This window comes from Aplidium turbinatum, chromosome 18 (assembly GCF_918807975.1).
Source record: "Aplidium turbinatum chromosome 18, kaAplTurb1.1, whole genome shotgun sequence".
Lineage (NCBI taxonomy): Eukaryota > Metazoa > Chordata > Ascidiacea > Aplousobranchia > Polyclinidae > Aplidium > Aplidium turbinatum.
The window spans coordinates 13,615,234-13,629,380 of NC_137489.1; the positions used below are offsets into that span (position 1 = coordinate 13,615,234).

The 14,147-nt window shown below is 38.4% G+C and overlaps 1 protein-coding gene across 5 annotated transcripts in view; it reads left to right on the forward strand.

The window, feature by feature from the left end:
- The window catches only part of LOC145787312 (anillin-like), a 44,171-nt gene that overhangs the window by 4,422 nt on the left and 25,602 nt on the right, over positions 1–14,147 (forward strand). For 3 of the 5 annotated variants that reach the window (XM_082599031.1, XM_082599035.1, XM_082599034.1), the window contains exons 5-18: positions 1,397–1,577; positions 2,010–2,112; positions 2,881–3,044; positions 3,644–3,776; positions 4,253–4,357; positions 6,689–6,824; positions 7,366–7,449; positions 7,783–7,884; positions 10,854–10,901; positions 11,577–11,788; positions 12,472–12,656; positions 13,016–13,103; positions 13,269–13,416; positions 13,558–13,728. In XM_082599031.1, the coding sequence (XP_082455157.1) occupies positions 1,397–1,577; positions 2,010–2,112; positions 2,881–3,044; positions 3,644–3,776; positions 4,253–4,357; positions 6,689–6,824; positions 7,366–7,449; positions 7,783–7,884; positions 10,854–10,901; positions 11,577–11,788; positions 12,472–12,656; positions 13,016–13,103; positions 13,269–13,416; positions 13,558–13,728 (1,860 nt within the window). The remainder of the gene's footprint in view (positions 1–1,396; positions 1,578–2,009; positions 2,113–2,880; positions 3,045–3,643; positions 3,777–4,252; positions 4,358–6,688; positions 6,825–7,365; positions 7,450–7,782; positions 7,885–10,853; positions 10,902–11,576; positions 11,789–12,471; positions 12,657–13,015; positions 13,104–13,268; positions 13,417–13,557; positions 13,729–14,147) is intronic. The other 2 variants (XM_082599033.1, XM_082599036.1) reach the window with 2 other exon arrangements.

The following is a 14,147-nucleotide window of genomic DNA, read 5'->3' on the forward strand; positions in this document are numbered from 1 at the left end:
TTGCTCTTTCGAAGTAGCCTACATGGTTTGTTGTTATTGTAGTCATCTCCCAGTCAAGTATGCAAATTGATCCTGAGTAGTTTGTGCGAACTTACCTGGTGGGTGCTTTGTTGTAATATTACTGTTCGCTTCTAGCAGCCACCATGGCAAAATACGTTCCCACAAATCACTCATATCCAGAGTGGATACAGCAGCCCTTCTTGGCAGACATGAGTGATGATAACAGACTAAAGGAGGAGCTGATTGACATGCAGGTGAATCAGAGTTGTCGGACAAAATTTCGTCCTTCCGCTTGCTGATTTCTAGTGTGATCAGTTGACAGCATATCCTGCATTGGCACGAGCAGCATTGGAATCGATCTTTCCATTTCTGACTATCTAACTGTGTGAAAAGGCGTTCTCCACCATACTCCAAATCAAAATAATGGACAGGAACCGCCTTCAACATGGGTTGCTCCACGATATGAGAGTGCGGCTTTGACCAACACTGAGCCTCGAATAGAGCAATTGGTCACACATAAGCAACAACAGAAATCACATTGATACATGTGTAACTAGTTACCCAGCTGAGTAACTTAAGTATGCTTAAGTTTTTCCATGTTCTTTCACTATTTTCGGGTTTTCCTATTTCTTTTATCACCAATGACGACAGTAGTTTTGAAGAATAAACAAAATGATCAATTTGTACATCGCTTTCCTTTCAATAATGCAGACCAAAGTTTAATGGCGGCGCCGAAATTTAGACATGCTTCTTGATCACTGGCGGTATATTTTGTATTTTTTGTCGCCTAACTAACTGTGCTGTTGTTTTAAGAGAGTTGATTCGCTTACATATGGTTATAAACTTATAATTGAATTTTTGTTGGTGAATGAAAGCCAAATAGTAAAACCAAATCCTGAATCAACTTGGTTAAAACAACTGCATAGTTTGTTAAACAACAAGAGACTTCATTACAAAATATATCGCCAGCGATCTAAAGGCATGTCAAAATTTCGGCCTCTACTAAACTTTTGGTCGGCACTGTAGTAGCCTAGTCGTATGCCAACGATAGTTAGGGGGTGCTAGACTGTTGAGGCCTGTTTACAGGGGTGCTAGAGTCAGAAAAGGTTAAGAAACGCTGCTCTACGGTATACTGATACGTTCGTGACTGTTTGTCGGCTGCGTAGCCGAGTGGTGAGTGATGGACACGAAGATTGGCTTCCTGTCCACTTAGTCTAAATCTTCAACCACCTGTCCTACGCCTGGAACTGGGTACAACAACAACATGGCTGTTTAAGTTTCTTTTTTTTAAAACAGTTTTGCTCATGTTTACCCATAGACTGAGATAAAAAAATAAACGGAGATAGCTTCTTAAACATCAATATTGGTTAACTCCATTTTGCATGTTATCTTCCAGACCAGGGAGAAGAGATCGACTTCAGCGATATTCCATCTCCAGTTCGCAACGACCAGAAGTCCCCTGTGGTTGGAGGCACTCTAAATCGCAAGATCGACATTGAAAGAAAAGCTCGTCTCGCTGCTTTTGCCAAAGAGATCAGCAGTCGCGAAGATGATCTCAATCATCCCATCATTCCAAAGTAATCAGTGTTTAGGATTTGAACTTATTCAATTACTATACGCAATTTTCTAAGTTATATGTGATGCATATATTATTGCATACACCACGATGAGACCACGTATATCCCACCAAATTTGAAGGCTGAACGCCAAAAAAAAATTCAATAAAAAAATAAATTCAGGAATTGCGGATCTATACTATACCTACCTCAATTTTTCATATGCATCACGTCGTAAATAGTTTTACCATGTTAGGTTGCTTTTTGATGGGCGTAGAAAAAGTTTAATGGCTTCTGAATAAGAACATATTGAAAATCTTGCCACGTAGTTTGAAATAGCAAGTCCATCACTAGACAAATACGAGAATCTTTTTATTTATTTTAGCGTTTCCTAGCTTTTGAGATCTCCTTTGTATAGGTGAAGACCTATCTCTTCAATTACTTTTTCAACAGGCAAACTCCTGAAAAGTCCACCATCCAAAGCAAGCCACCATCCGGAACCGGCCGCACTACTCCAATGAGTAAGACGTACCAAGCTCAGATTGGATCTTCTGCTGTAAGTTGATGACTTGCTCAGTCAAATAAAAAGTTGCTCTTCTTGAGACAACAATGTAAAAAGAGTCAATGTTGGTGAGGTAACGGATGGCGGCACCAATCATTTTATTTTTCGTCATTAACGCGTCCGGGACGAAAAAGATGCTACTAACTACAAAAGTCGATATACCAGCACGTTAACGAACGGGAAAAGGTGGCAAAACCTTGAAAGGTTTAAAACGTGCCTGAATAGTAAATCATGTAGTAGGCTATATGTCTGTAGTTAGCACGGCCACAAAACCCAATCGATGTTCTCTGCTTTCCCTCACCATATATTTATTTTATTTCAATTAAAATATCAACAGTAAATGACCATTGTAGCTTAGCTGCACGTTGCTATTTGATATAAGGAGATAGGCCATGGACCTTTTCTTGAAATAGAAAAAGAGGTAATGTTAACACGGCTAACAAGTTTCAAATTTGTTGTATCGCATTTGAATTTTGCGTCGACGTTAGTTTCGTACATGAAGCTGCCTTGCTGAATGCTGCTACCAACACTTAAACCTAATTTTTGCCACTTTCATCTGTTCATTGCCGCGATTGCATATTGTATCTTTATTCTGGGCACGTTACTGATGAAAAATAGAATGATATGACACACTGACGCAGTAGGTGAAAAACTGCAATGAAAATTTAATAAATGGTGATGATACAGTATGATATCATATTACGTCTTATCTCAACACCAAGGCTCTTTCGCCGTTTTCTTGAGAAATTCAAATTGAATTAGTTTGTTCAGCAAACGACTGATGCTGTAAAGTCGACGTCCAGTGATGGTATTCGAACGACGAAAAATGTCTCCCAAAGAGTTTCCTTGTCAATTGAGACGTTGAACCAGTTTGCCAACAAAGATAGGAAGCCGATCGCATCTAATCCGAACAGCACACCGGTCAAGTGAGTCCTAATCAACGCCCTTGTCAATGCAATGATCTAATTTTAAAGCAAATAAAGTTGATTTCAAGCATGGACTGTGATTCCAAGCAAGTAGGAAACTTCCTAGCCAGCAAACCAGCTCTTTTTTTGCTGGCTGATTAACTCTCTATTTTCACCGTCGGAGTTTATCTACAAGTACTGTAGTGCGATAAGTTTCGTGCCTGTGAAAAATTGTTGAAATATTATATTCCAGTTCTTGGGGTGGAATCTAAACTGCCACATTGCATAAAGGCATAATACTCGTGTATAAGTGAGTGACAAACGTCATGGTTGGAAATTGGGATCATGTATGATATTGAAACAGCCTCTTTGAGAAACTGAAATTAAAAGTGACTTTCATGAAAAATTAAAACTTATATAACTGTTTTGTCTCGTCTTCCGGGTGTCAAGCACAGTAGAACATTACTTTTACGTTTTTCTTTGAAACCTTTTACAAGTTGGTGACCGGTGATGGCACCATTTCTTGGCTATTATAATGAACAATTGAACATTTAAGCTGCTTGTGAACATACAAGTTTTAGCTACCAAGTTGAAATAAGAAAAAATAATTCCTCCTCCAGGAGCAACATCAAGACTAAACTAGCCGCGGAGAGAATATCTGTCTCTTCCTGCAGCAAAGACACAGACGAGGTGGTTGGCCATCAAGTTACCCCGACAACCAAGAGCTTGCAGCAGCGGCTCATTGAGCTACAAGTGCGTGTTTTATGAATTGAAAATTTAATGCTTTTCAATGTCATGTATTGCTGGAATTAATACTATCCGCTTTGATAGTTGATAGCAGTTCCTTAGCTTAAATTTGTGTTTTTTAGTTGGAAAGTGTCTTTATAATTGGGTAAGCCAGATTGAAAGCGTTGAGTTATTAAAAGTTTTTAAAGTATAAAAATGTATTTGTTTGTTAAATAAACTCTCCGCTTTCGGCTAAAACTATAGTGAACCGTATAACATGATTTCTCGTCTATGACTAAAATCGCGTCTTCAAACTTTATTTATCAGGGAAGCGCGAATATTCAACCTTGGTTCTTTGAGCAGAACCACCACATGGCTCTTACTTTCGATATGTGTTACTGTGTATTCATGACACTTTCCATCTATTTGAAGCTCTTCTCTCTACATTGCATAATGTATAAAGTCGAATTCCCCAATATAGCTCAGTTATTTAACTTTTCTAGAAGCACGGTTGTAAAGCAGAACAAAACGCTGGAACGGGAAAGGCTTTGGTCGATCGGCGGGATGAATTGAACCGTCTGAGAAAGGACAGCCTTGCAGATGATGAGGTACATATCTGTTCATACATACAATATCTCTAGCGTCTGCAATTCACTGGAGGTTATTTTTATACACTGACTTAATCTTACTACAGCTATATCATTATAAGTTATGATAACAGTCATCGAGAATAAGAATAGAAATCTCGCAAGGCAACCGTTCCTTTATGACACGTCTTTCGTGTCCACGTCATAACAGCACCGGACAATAAGTCATCTAGCTGCCTCCTTCAAGTTTCACTTATTTTGTCGTTGATTTTGTTCACAAAAATTGCACTTTTCCAAATTTTTGCAGTTTCTCTGTCACTTCTCTGCCATTTATTTTACCTTTGCCTGTTACGTTCTCCGAAACCGAACTCACAGAAAGTATTTTTAATTCTCATTGAATCATTAATTGGACAGGAGCAGTCGGTGATTAATTAATTCTGTTTTGTGATCTACACTTGTGTCCACATTCGCCTAAAAAAGGGAAGAGTTTTCCAAAAGACGAATCTAAAAAGTTTATCGCGTTTTCAAGACCTGATTTTTGTGATTTATGGTCGAAAATTTCAACTCTAGTGCTCAGTGAAAACTCAACATCTTCCTACTTTGATGGGCAGGCATTTCGTTTAACAAAGCCATTCCAACTTCGTGAATGGAAAGGAACTTCTATGTTTATCATAATTCCACATTTCAAATGTCGTGCGCGGAAGTCCATAGGAATGACGTAATCGCTACAATGCATGAAACCTTTTCCTGTTCGAAGCCAATTGTTTTCACACGCACAAGTGAGAACATTACTCACGCAAGCTACTACTAGCCATCCAATTGAAGACGCACGGTATCTTAGAAGGCAAACTAAGTTGCGTGACGCTAAAGTTAAAAAGACATCAATTTGTAGTACGATTTAAGGGCAAGATGTAGTGATATGAGGCATTCATAAGCAACTAAGTGTTTACTTGAAGAAACCGTTATCATTGATGAGCAAATGTATTTCCATGACGCTAATATGCTTTTGGCAATGACAGGCAACTTTCTGATTACGAGACAGACACTACGTAGAACCAACAACAGCGTTAGATATTTTTCTAGCAGTCAAATTTATGATTTATTGCGTCAAAGTCTAGCCAACGATATTGTTGTAGTTGACTTAAACGATTTTCATTAGATCTGTGTGAAAAAGTGACTGGACCAGCATTGTTGTTTTTAACCGATTGACTTGAATTGCGAGTTCATTTCCTTGTTTTGTACGTTTCAATGAAATCGCCTGTCTAGAAGTTGTTTTTGCCTAGCCGATGTGTCCGTGGACTGTGAAGATACAAGTGTGTCAGTAGCCGTCTTGTAAACAATTAGCTTTGAATTGGAAGAGCGCTGTGGAATAATCAGAAAAGTGCAAGTTCCGAAGAGAAGTAGTGTTGTCCAATGACATTAAAAGATGCGTTGGGGCTTGACAGAGAGTGCTGCCTGTGAGTGTGGTGAGGTGCAGACGGCAGTCCTCATAATCAAAGATTGCCCTCTGTACAAACTTCCTCGTGATGTGGAAGGTATAGTCTCGATTGACGATGACGCCAGGCGGTGGCCACTGGCTATTCGACAGGCGCTATGGTATTTACCGACAATATGAGAGAAGAAAGAAATTAGAAACGATCTCGAAATTATTCGCAATGAAAGATATCAGTGAGAGAAAATGTGTAAAATAGAAAGAACCGTGTTCACCAAGTGCATTAAGAATTTACAGTGATACATCTTGACAACTACGGTAGGCGTTTTGACCAAAGCTGGTTTCTCAGTGTCTTACCACAGACTCATGCCACGATAGGTTTGGACTGCCGCTGGATTTAAATTTAAATGGTGACATTTTTTGCGTCTTATCATCAGACATGTTCAGTGTCTTGTCAAGATGCAGCCAATATTGTTTCATTTTTTTTTTTTTTTCTTCCTGTTCATCAGTGATGCACTTGCGCATGAGAAGCTTGAAACTAAACTAAAACAGTTTGTATGTATAAAATAGGCTTAATTTTTACTGACCGCTATGGCCACCCAGGTAGTGCAGCAATCTCAGTATTTGCTAGCTCGAATAAGTTGGTTTTCACTTCTGACTAAAAAATAAAGTAAACAAAAAATTTATGTGACCTCTAGCTCTTGCAAATTTAGTTCGTTTGTGTTTGTTCACTCAAAACGATTTGATTGATTTTAAACGATCCATTTACTTAAAAATTATGTTCAACAGTTCTCTATTCGCAAATTACTTTAATTATCAAATGCCTGGTGAACAGTCTCTCTCTGTTTTTAGTTCTCTATTGTTTGTTTTGAACTTTTAGTAATGATGTGTATGCACTGTATGGGTTATTGCTGATATAGAATCACCAGGATGACGCCAAAGTAGCAGACGACGAGGAAGATTCCTGTATGGCAGTCACAACTCCATTCACTCCCGATGAAGAAAATTCAAGTGTATTTGAACATGACGCATCCGTGACAAGTTTAGCAAAATCGGGTAATTTCCAGTCTTTACATGCTTTACAATTACTTCTCTGGACCAGTACTGTTATAATACCAGTCAGACGAACTGTTCAAAGACGCTTTATATCAGCGCGATTTATTCATTGAATCATTGCTTTTTAATTGTTTATTTTTGTTATTACGACGTAATATAAAGAACCAGACACCATAATTAACTGTTGAGGGGACCGCGCGTACTTTACAAATAAAATAACAATAAGGGATAATTTACTAATTTTGTGATTTACTTCCAACTCTGCAAACGTAATAAGAAGCTACCCAGTCAACTGAACTACTGAAGTATATTTTATTTCAATAAAACCGTATAAAGTCCATTGCAAGCAACTTTTTAAATACCCTGTCAGCTTTGTGGTGTTCCACAAGGATCCCTACAGGGGACTGTGTCTCCAATTCTAGTAGCCAAACTAAGTCTGTAAAATTGTAAGAAAAATAGGTGGTGTACCTACAAATATGTATCTGTTTGGCTTCTGATGCTAGCTAAGAATCTCAACTCTATAAATCTTGCATTTGTACAGATGCGCCTGAACTTAATACAGATGCAGAAGAATCTGGGCTTTCATTTGGAGACAGCATGATGGATAGTTTTAATGACACTAACGGTGAATGACCATTGACTATGACGTGTTTCTGTCAAATCATTCAGTTTGAATCAGTTTATGTAAAAGTATAACTCTAAAGTCAAAAGAATATTAAAAAAAAATTGGCTTCGTCTTTAAATAATCTAGGTTTCAGCATGGTTTAGAAATTATTTTTTTCAAATTATCTTGATATGTTATCTTTCCCTTTGAAAAGTCAGGTTGTATTGTTTATCACAGCGGTTATGTGATTATGATCAGCAGCAGTACATCAGCAATATGCAGGACGTATATACGTAAGTAATGTGTTGCAAACACTAAGACAGAATATGATGAAAGGAGCTCCTCCCGTTTCAGGAAAAGAGTCCATGGTAAACTCCGCCACGCAGTGTGACTTGAGCACTTACTCCGTTGAAGATTGTGTGTGCACAGCTGAAGATGAGCTCAGTTTTTTATCAGGTAGTTAAGTTGCCAGCCAAAAAACTTGTCTGTTTCATAGCATCTTTTCACATACAAACTAGGTGGGCACTTGCCCACCTAGTCCCTTTGCTTGCCCCCCTGGCCCTTTTTTTGCCCCCCTGGCCCTTTTTTTGCCCCCCTAGTTTAAAACTAGGTGGGCAATTTTTAAGACTTAATTTTTGTTTAAATTACATCCAAGTTAAAGAATTAACAACTAATCAGTGGTTCTCAACTTTTTTTTGGCTGTTACCCTAATCTCCGCCCTGAAGTGAGCCAATTACCCCCAATATCAATTTTCAAAAACAAAGTGTTTATTGCTATGTATTTCAAAGGGCTAACTATGACAATCAAAATGCAATACAATACTGAATACAAGATAACAATGCGCGGTAAGCATTCAATGAGAAGGTTGGACCTGGACTTCAGCCGCCAGCTTTGTGGTACTGAGGGCGATTCTTGTGTCGCTTTCGACATCCAGGCAATTGCGCTTCTTTGTCTTCATTCCCGAGACAGTTGAAAACCTTTGTTCACAGCGATACGTTGTTGAAAAAGATGTCAGGATATTTAATGCAGTGTCGCTAATGTTGGTGCGTCCTGGAGTCTGCCAAACCAGAAGGGTTCCAATCTAAGCCTTTCCCCTTGAAATCAAGTTTCAAGGCTTCGTTCATTCGGAGAGTGATAATTTCTTCTTTGGCCGGAAAGTCGTTATCATCCACCTGGCTGTCATCACATGTGAAGGGCTCAACGCAACATTGGAGATTAGCCGTGTCCAAATTCGGAAAGTAGTTGGCCAATGTCCATCTTCTTGGCTTGCTGGCCTAAGTGGTCAGCTATGTCCTCCTTCAACGCCGCTGTCAGCTCAAGTCCATTACCTTCGAAGTACATGTCAAGCGTCTGAAACTACACTACTGTGCCTCTTTCAATTCGGTTGTTCCTCAATTTAACCTTCGCGATAAATGCAGCTACGGCTACTTTGGTGTCGATCACAGTTACATTCTTGCCTTGAATTAAAAGATTGTCTTTGTTTAACTCACCAAAGATATCAGTCAGGTAACACAGCTGGAAAATCCACTGTTGGTTAGGGAAATATTCATCCAAGTCGGACTTCTTTTCTATCAGAAAAACATGGATAGCCTCACGAATTTCGACCAGGCGGGTTATCACCTTGCCATGAGACAGCCATCGTACTTGTGTGTGCTACAGTCATGCTTCGTATCTTTCACCCATCTTCTTGCACAGTTCCTTGAAAAGACGGCTGTTCAATTCCTCCGCTTATTATAAAGTTCATTACCTTCACTTGCTTCATTGTTTTCAAATCGGGTCTCGTTACCCCCAAAAATAGGCAAATTACCCCCCGGGGGTAATTTACCCCCGGTTTGGGAACCACTGAGCTAAATGGAAAGCTTTAGCATACATTTAGAACTTATGAGCCTGCCTTTGACCTTACTTATAATATCCTTAATGTTCCATCCAAGCAGATTAGTTATCAATTTGTGTTGTGAGTACGGTACCTCAAATTTTGTGTGAGATTCTAAATGTCTGAATTACCGAAGTTTGTTTCCTGATTTTTATCAAAATAAAATACCAGCTCTTTAGAATCATCTAATTCTGCAAAGATTCAACTCATTATAATATCTTAGCAGTTGTGTTTCATATAGGCTATTACCATAGTTGTTTCTTTTTACTTTAGTACAAGAGACCTCTGCAACTAAATGTTGCTAGATTAAATTTTTTTACATGATTATTTACAAAATATTGTAGAGGGGATGAATATAGGAATCAATTAGGTGTCTCAAAAGTTTAGTCTAGTTATAATATGCCTTTTCACCCACAATTTTCCTGAGAAATCTAACTTTTAAGCTTACATGTTTTACGCTCGGGAAAAAAATGCTCCTTTTCACATCATTTACGCGCGAAAAGTGCCCTTTTTAACATAACTCTCGCGCTAAAAATGCCCTTTTTTGAAACTTTGCCCACCTAGTCCCAATTTGTGAAAAGATGCTATGGTCTGTTTTGTATTAATTCAGCATCTGTAGGTGTTAATGTACAGTAAAACTCGGCGGATTTTGCCATATGGGTAGCTTCGGCATAGCAATAGGACAGAGATGCTGGTCTGTAGTGATAAATCAGGAGATGTTGTTGTTTTTATCCCACAAATGGTTTTTGAAAGTATTTTATCAGTCGTTTTGTTAGTATTAGAACAGGCTTCAGAACAGTATCCGCAATTTACAGTGTCACAGCAAAGTTGTTTTTTTACCAGTGTTGTGCAGAAAGAGACCAACAAAATTACAGTTCAAAGTTCGTGATACACTAATCAAGAGTTTGGAAGTCTTTCTACATCATAAACTGTTCGCTGTTTTAGCAGGCTTTTACTTAACATCATTATTGCCACTTCGTCTGATAAAAATATGAAGTTATGTCGACTCACCACTACTTTGTAGAGTAACAATATGCTTGGTCAAAACTTATTCCCGTATTAGCCAAACATTTTTTATTAACTAGTTGTTTACCCAAGCAAAGTAAAGTGATTTCTTATGTAATGATGTCATAGGACTTTACACGGAACGACTAAGTTTGGCCCGTGGTATTACCCTCATCAAAGGAGGAATTCTTCCTTTTGCAATTAAACCTTGATGTTTGTGTATTCTGATCTATCCGAGCTATTTTTCTACAGCTTGAAGCGAGTCTGTTCTGTTGTCATGACAATATTGCTCGCCAGTCTTGACATTCACACAGCATAAAGTTACGATGACACAATGGAATGTTTTTGTTACAAGTTAACACGTGTGTAATATTTACTTATTATTTTTTGGAAAATTAAAAAAAATGCAAAACTCTGCGCAGTTCAGCATTTCCAACTATGAACAATGTTAAACATGCAAAGAATGACTAAACCACTCACTACTATGACAATATAAAGGCACAGCTCATTGTGAGTCCATATTAATATTATATATTTCCCTCAACAGTCAATGATGAGACTGGAACAAGTGAAGAAGAGATAATACAGGCAGCAGGTAAGATGATGTTTAATGAATAATTCTAATCGAACCACTTCAAAAACTGCCAACACACGATGCATGTATGGCATCAAGCAGCACCCTTTCTTTGGCAACGAGACGAATTTATGACTTTCTAATGCATTTCTATATAACCTGATGCTTACAAAATCCGGCATTGGCACGTAAAGATGGATTTCATGAATTGTCAATTTGTCATTCATGTTTGCGTGAAAAAATATCTTTGAAGTTTGAACGTTTGTAAATGTGTAGTTGTTTATGTCTGATGTTGTAGTATTGGTTTGCCGAATTTATTGTGGAAGCTATAGGTTTTTAAACTGCGTCGTTTCAATTTTCCAAGCACGTCGTGCTACGATTCCGTTTCGTATCTTTATTCTTTGCTATCTCAACTCAGTTGTGGTACTAAAATGCTGGCAGTGGCAGATATTATTAATTATTCCCTGACATGTGCATTCATCACGCAATTCTAGTTCTCTTAGCCGCGAGACAAGTGAAGGTTGTAGACGCAAACAAACGAATGAAAATTACTGAAATTTTTATCACTGGGTGCGTCGCAAATCCAGCAAACTTTTCAAAGGGCGTCACGAGGAAATTTTTTGAACCGCTGGTGTAAACATGCAACAGTCTCCAATACAGCGAGTTTTTAAAGAGAAGCTATTTGACTTGTTCCAGAAGGGAGCACCATGTCGGAAGATATTCATCCCTTGGAGGAAGACAGTGAAGATCAACAAATGATCGACGATTTGTTTGAAGGAGTAGAAAACGAGGAAGAGGATGATGACGACTTGAAAGAGCCTGTTCTTTATTCTGAGATGTCTATCTTGGGCGTCCCTTCGTTAACTAGGCAGAAAAGTCGCCAAGAAATTCGATCAGAATTAACTGCTGTGAGTATTAATCAGCGATTGTCTCGACGTGTCCATTGTCCACATCTATTGTAAAGCCTTTTATTCACTACTTTGTTTCACTTCAAATCACTCGTTCTTCTCCATCCATTACAATCTCCTGCATTGCCCTTCTCCAGCGTAACATAGCTTTTGTTTTCACTCTCTTTTTCATCCTTGATCAATGATCATTCTCTGCCATCACCAACCTAATAGAACACTACTTTCCTTTCTACACAACATTCTGTTGCAACTCAATCAGCAAATGCTGCTTGGGATTTAAATTGCTATACTTAAATTATTTTCATAATTTTTTGCTCAAGCTTCCTCCATTTATCACAGGAAGAGACGAATATTCTCTCTCAATTTAAAAATGTTTTTATATTTTTTGCTGACGCTATCTTTTTAAAAGGAAAATTGATAGTAGATTTAACTTCCCTTTTTAATTAACGTTTGTATTAATTGAAATCTTCCACTCGGTTTTGTTGTGTATTTTGTGTATACGTTGCATTTTATTTCAAGTCTTAATTAAAATTGTCAAAAATAGCACTAGCTCTTGTCTACAGGGCGCTTTGGGAACGCGGCAACGTAACCTACGTCACGAAACAGAACAATTACGTTGACCAATTACGTTGACGTAACTTACTTTTGTAACATTTGAACTTTAACCTATCAACTTTACGCAGTGCAAACAAACGTATCACGAAGCAGAGGATCGTCACGTGATTAATCGCAATGCGAGTCGTCGCCTTCGTCCACTCGCCAGGTCGAACTCGACCGAGTCATTGGGAGCTGAAAAGCCCCTTGCGGAACCCCCTGCTTCTGTGTTCACTATCGACGAATACCGATCAGAAAAAAGAAAATCTTTAAGGTTTGTTGATTGTTTTTCTTCGCTGTCTGTCCATTGATTTTTAGTTTCTGTGATACGTCCTTTGCGTGGTCCTTAGTCAATCCAGTTCATAGTCCACATAATAATGTGAATAAGTCGTCCTCTGACGGGTAGAATTGTGCAAGCTTGGTTTAACATGAGCTTTTTATCAGTTGTGGGGTCATCAACCGTGAACCAAAGCTATGACAACCGCAAAGTCTGAAGCGAAGATGACGGAAATAAAAATCTGCAGTTGTTCCGTTCGCATTGGTTGGTTTTATACGCAGTAGCATTATTTAGCATGTACTTGAGTCAGTTGAGAAAGATCTTGTGAATTTTTTGTACTAAATTACTTTCTCTAGATCGGTACAGAAGAAGATAGTGCGAAAGGAAGAAGTGGAGCAAGTGAAGGAAGACTTCAAATGTAAATCACGCATCACCTCACTCAAGGTAATTAAATATGATACCCAAAACTTTTTATCTTTTGTGTTATGCTGATCTTCCAATATTTACTATTTTCTAAGTAGACCCTAATCTACAAAACACTCGGTACAAGAATTTTTTTTTCTAAAATTTGTTTCCTCATTCCCATTAAATGTCGTACATATGTTTTAGGAAAAGAATGCCAAGCTCTTGGACGAGGTACAGCAGCAGCAACGCGTCATACAGCAAGCTAGTGCCGCCCTCAACTGTTGCTATGACGCGCAGCATGGGAAAGGCTCCATCACTGAGTTGGAGGCCGAGAAACTACTTCTCATCGCAAGTTAGTGTTGGATATAGAGTTATAGACCTCCTAAACGATCGTAAAATTATGTTCTCTTTAGTAAATAAACTATGAAAGAATTTCAAAAGTTTCTTTAAAGTAAAACAATATTTTACCAAGTCGTCGAAAATTTCTACTCAGGCGAAAGGCGATTGGCTTTACTCGCTGAAGTTCAAAAGTTGAAAGCTCCCAGTCTGGAAGGGTCTTCCCTGTGCTCCATTCAACCGTGTCGTGGACGTGTCACCCTTGACCGCATACAGCTGCCCTTGAGAACAGAATACATCTTTTCCATAGCCAGCAAGAAAGATGGAGGTATAGTGCACTAGCCAAGTGTTCGTTTTTCAATGGATAGCCCACAACACACATTAAAGTACCATTTTGGGCAGGAGTGGTTTTTTATACGCTTTGTGGGTTTTTCCGTTTACTTTACATTTTTCTTTTAAGTGCTCAATCTTATTTCTCCAATTCACTTGAAGAAAAATTAAGAAATTGCAATTATATTTGGCTACACTAAATCTACCAAACGCCTGGCATCAGCATCTCTTTATTTGAAGTTAATGTTCAAACGTGGTGGTTTGAAAGAATGCAATTTAACCCTCAAGTAGTCCCCAGTCAATGAATCATTGTTTTTTGCATTAATTCAACGTGTTTAGATCAGTGCTCTTCAACAGGGGTTCCGCGAAACATTAGTGGGATTTCGTGAGTTTAATAGTTACGCGAAGGTTCGTCGT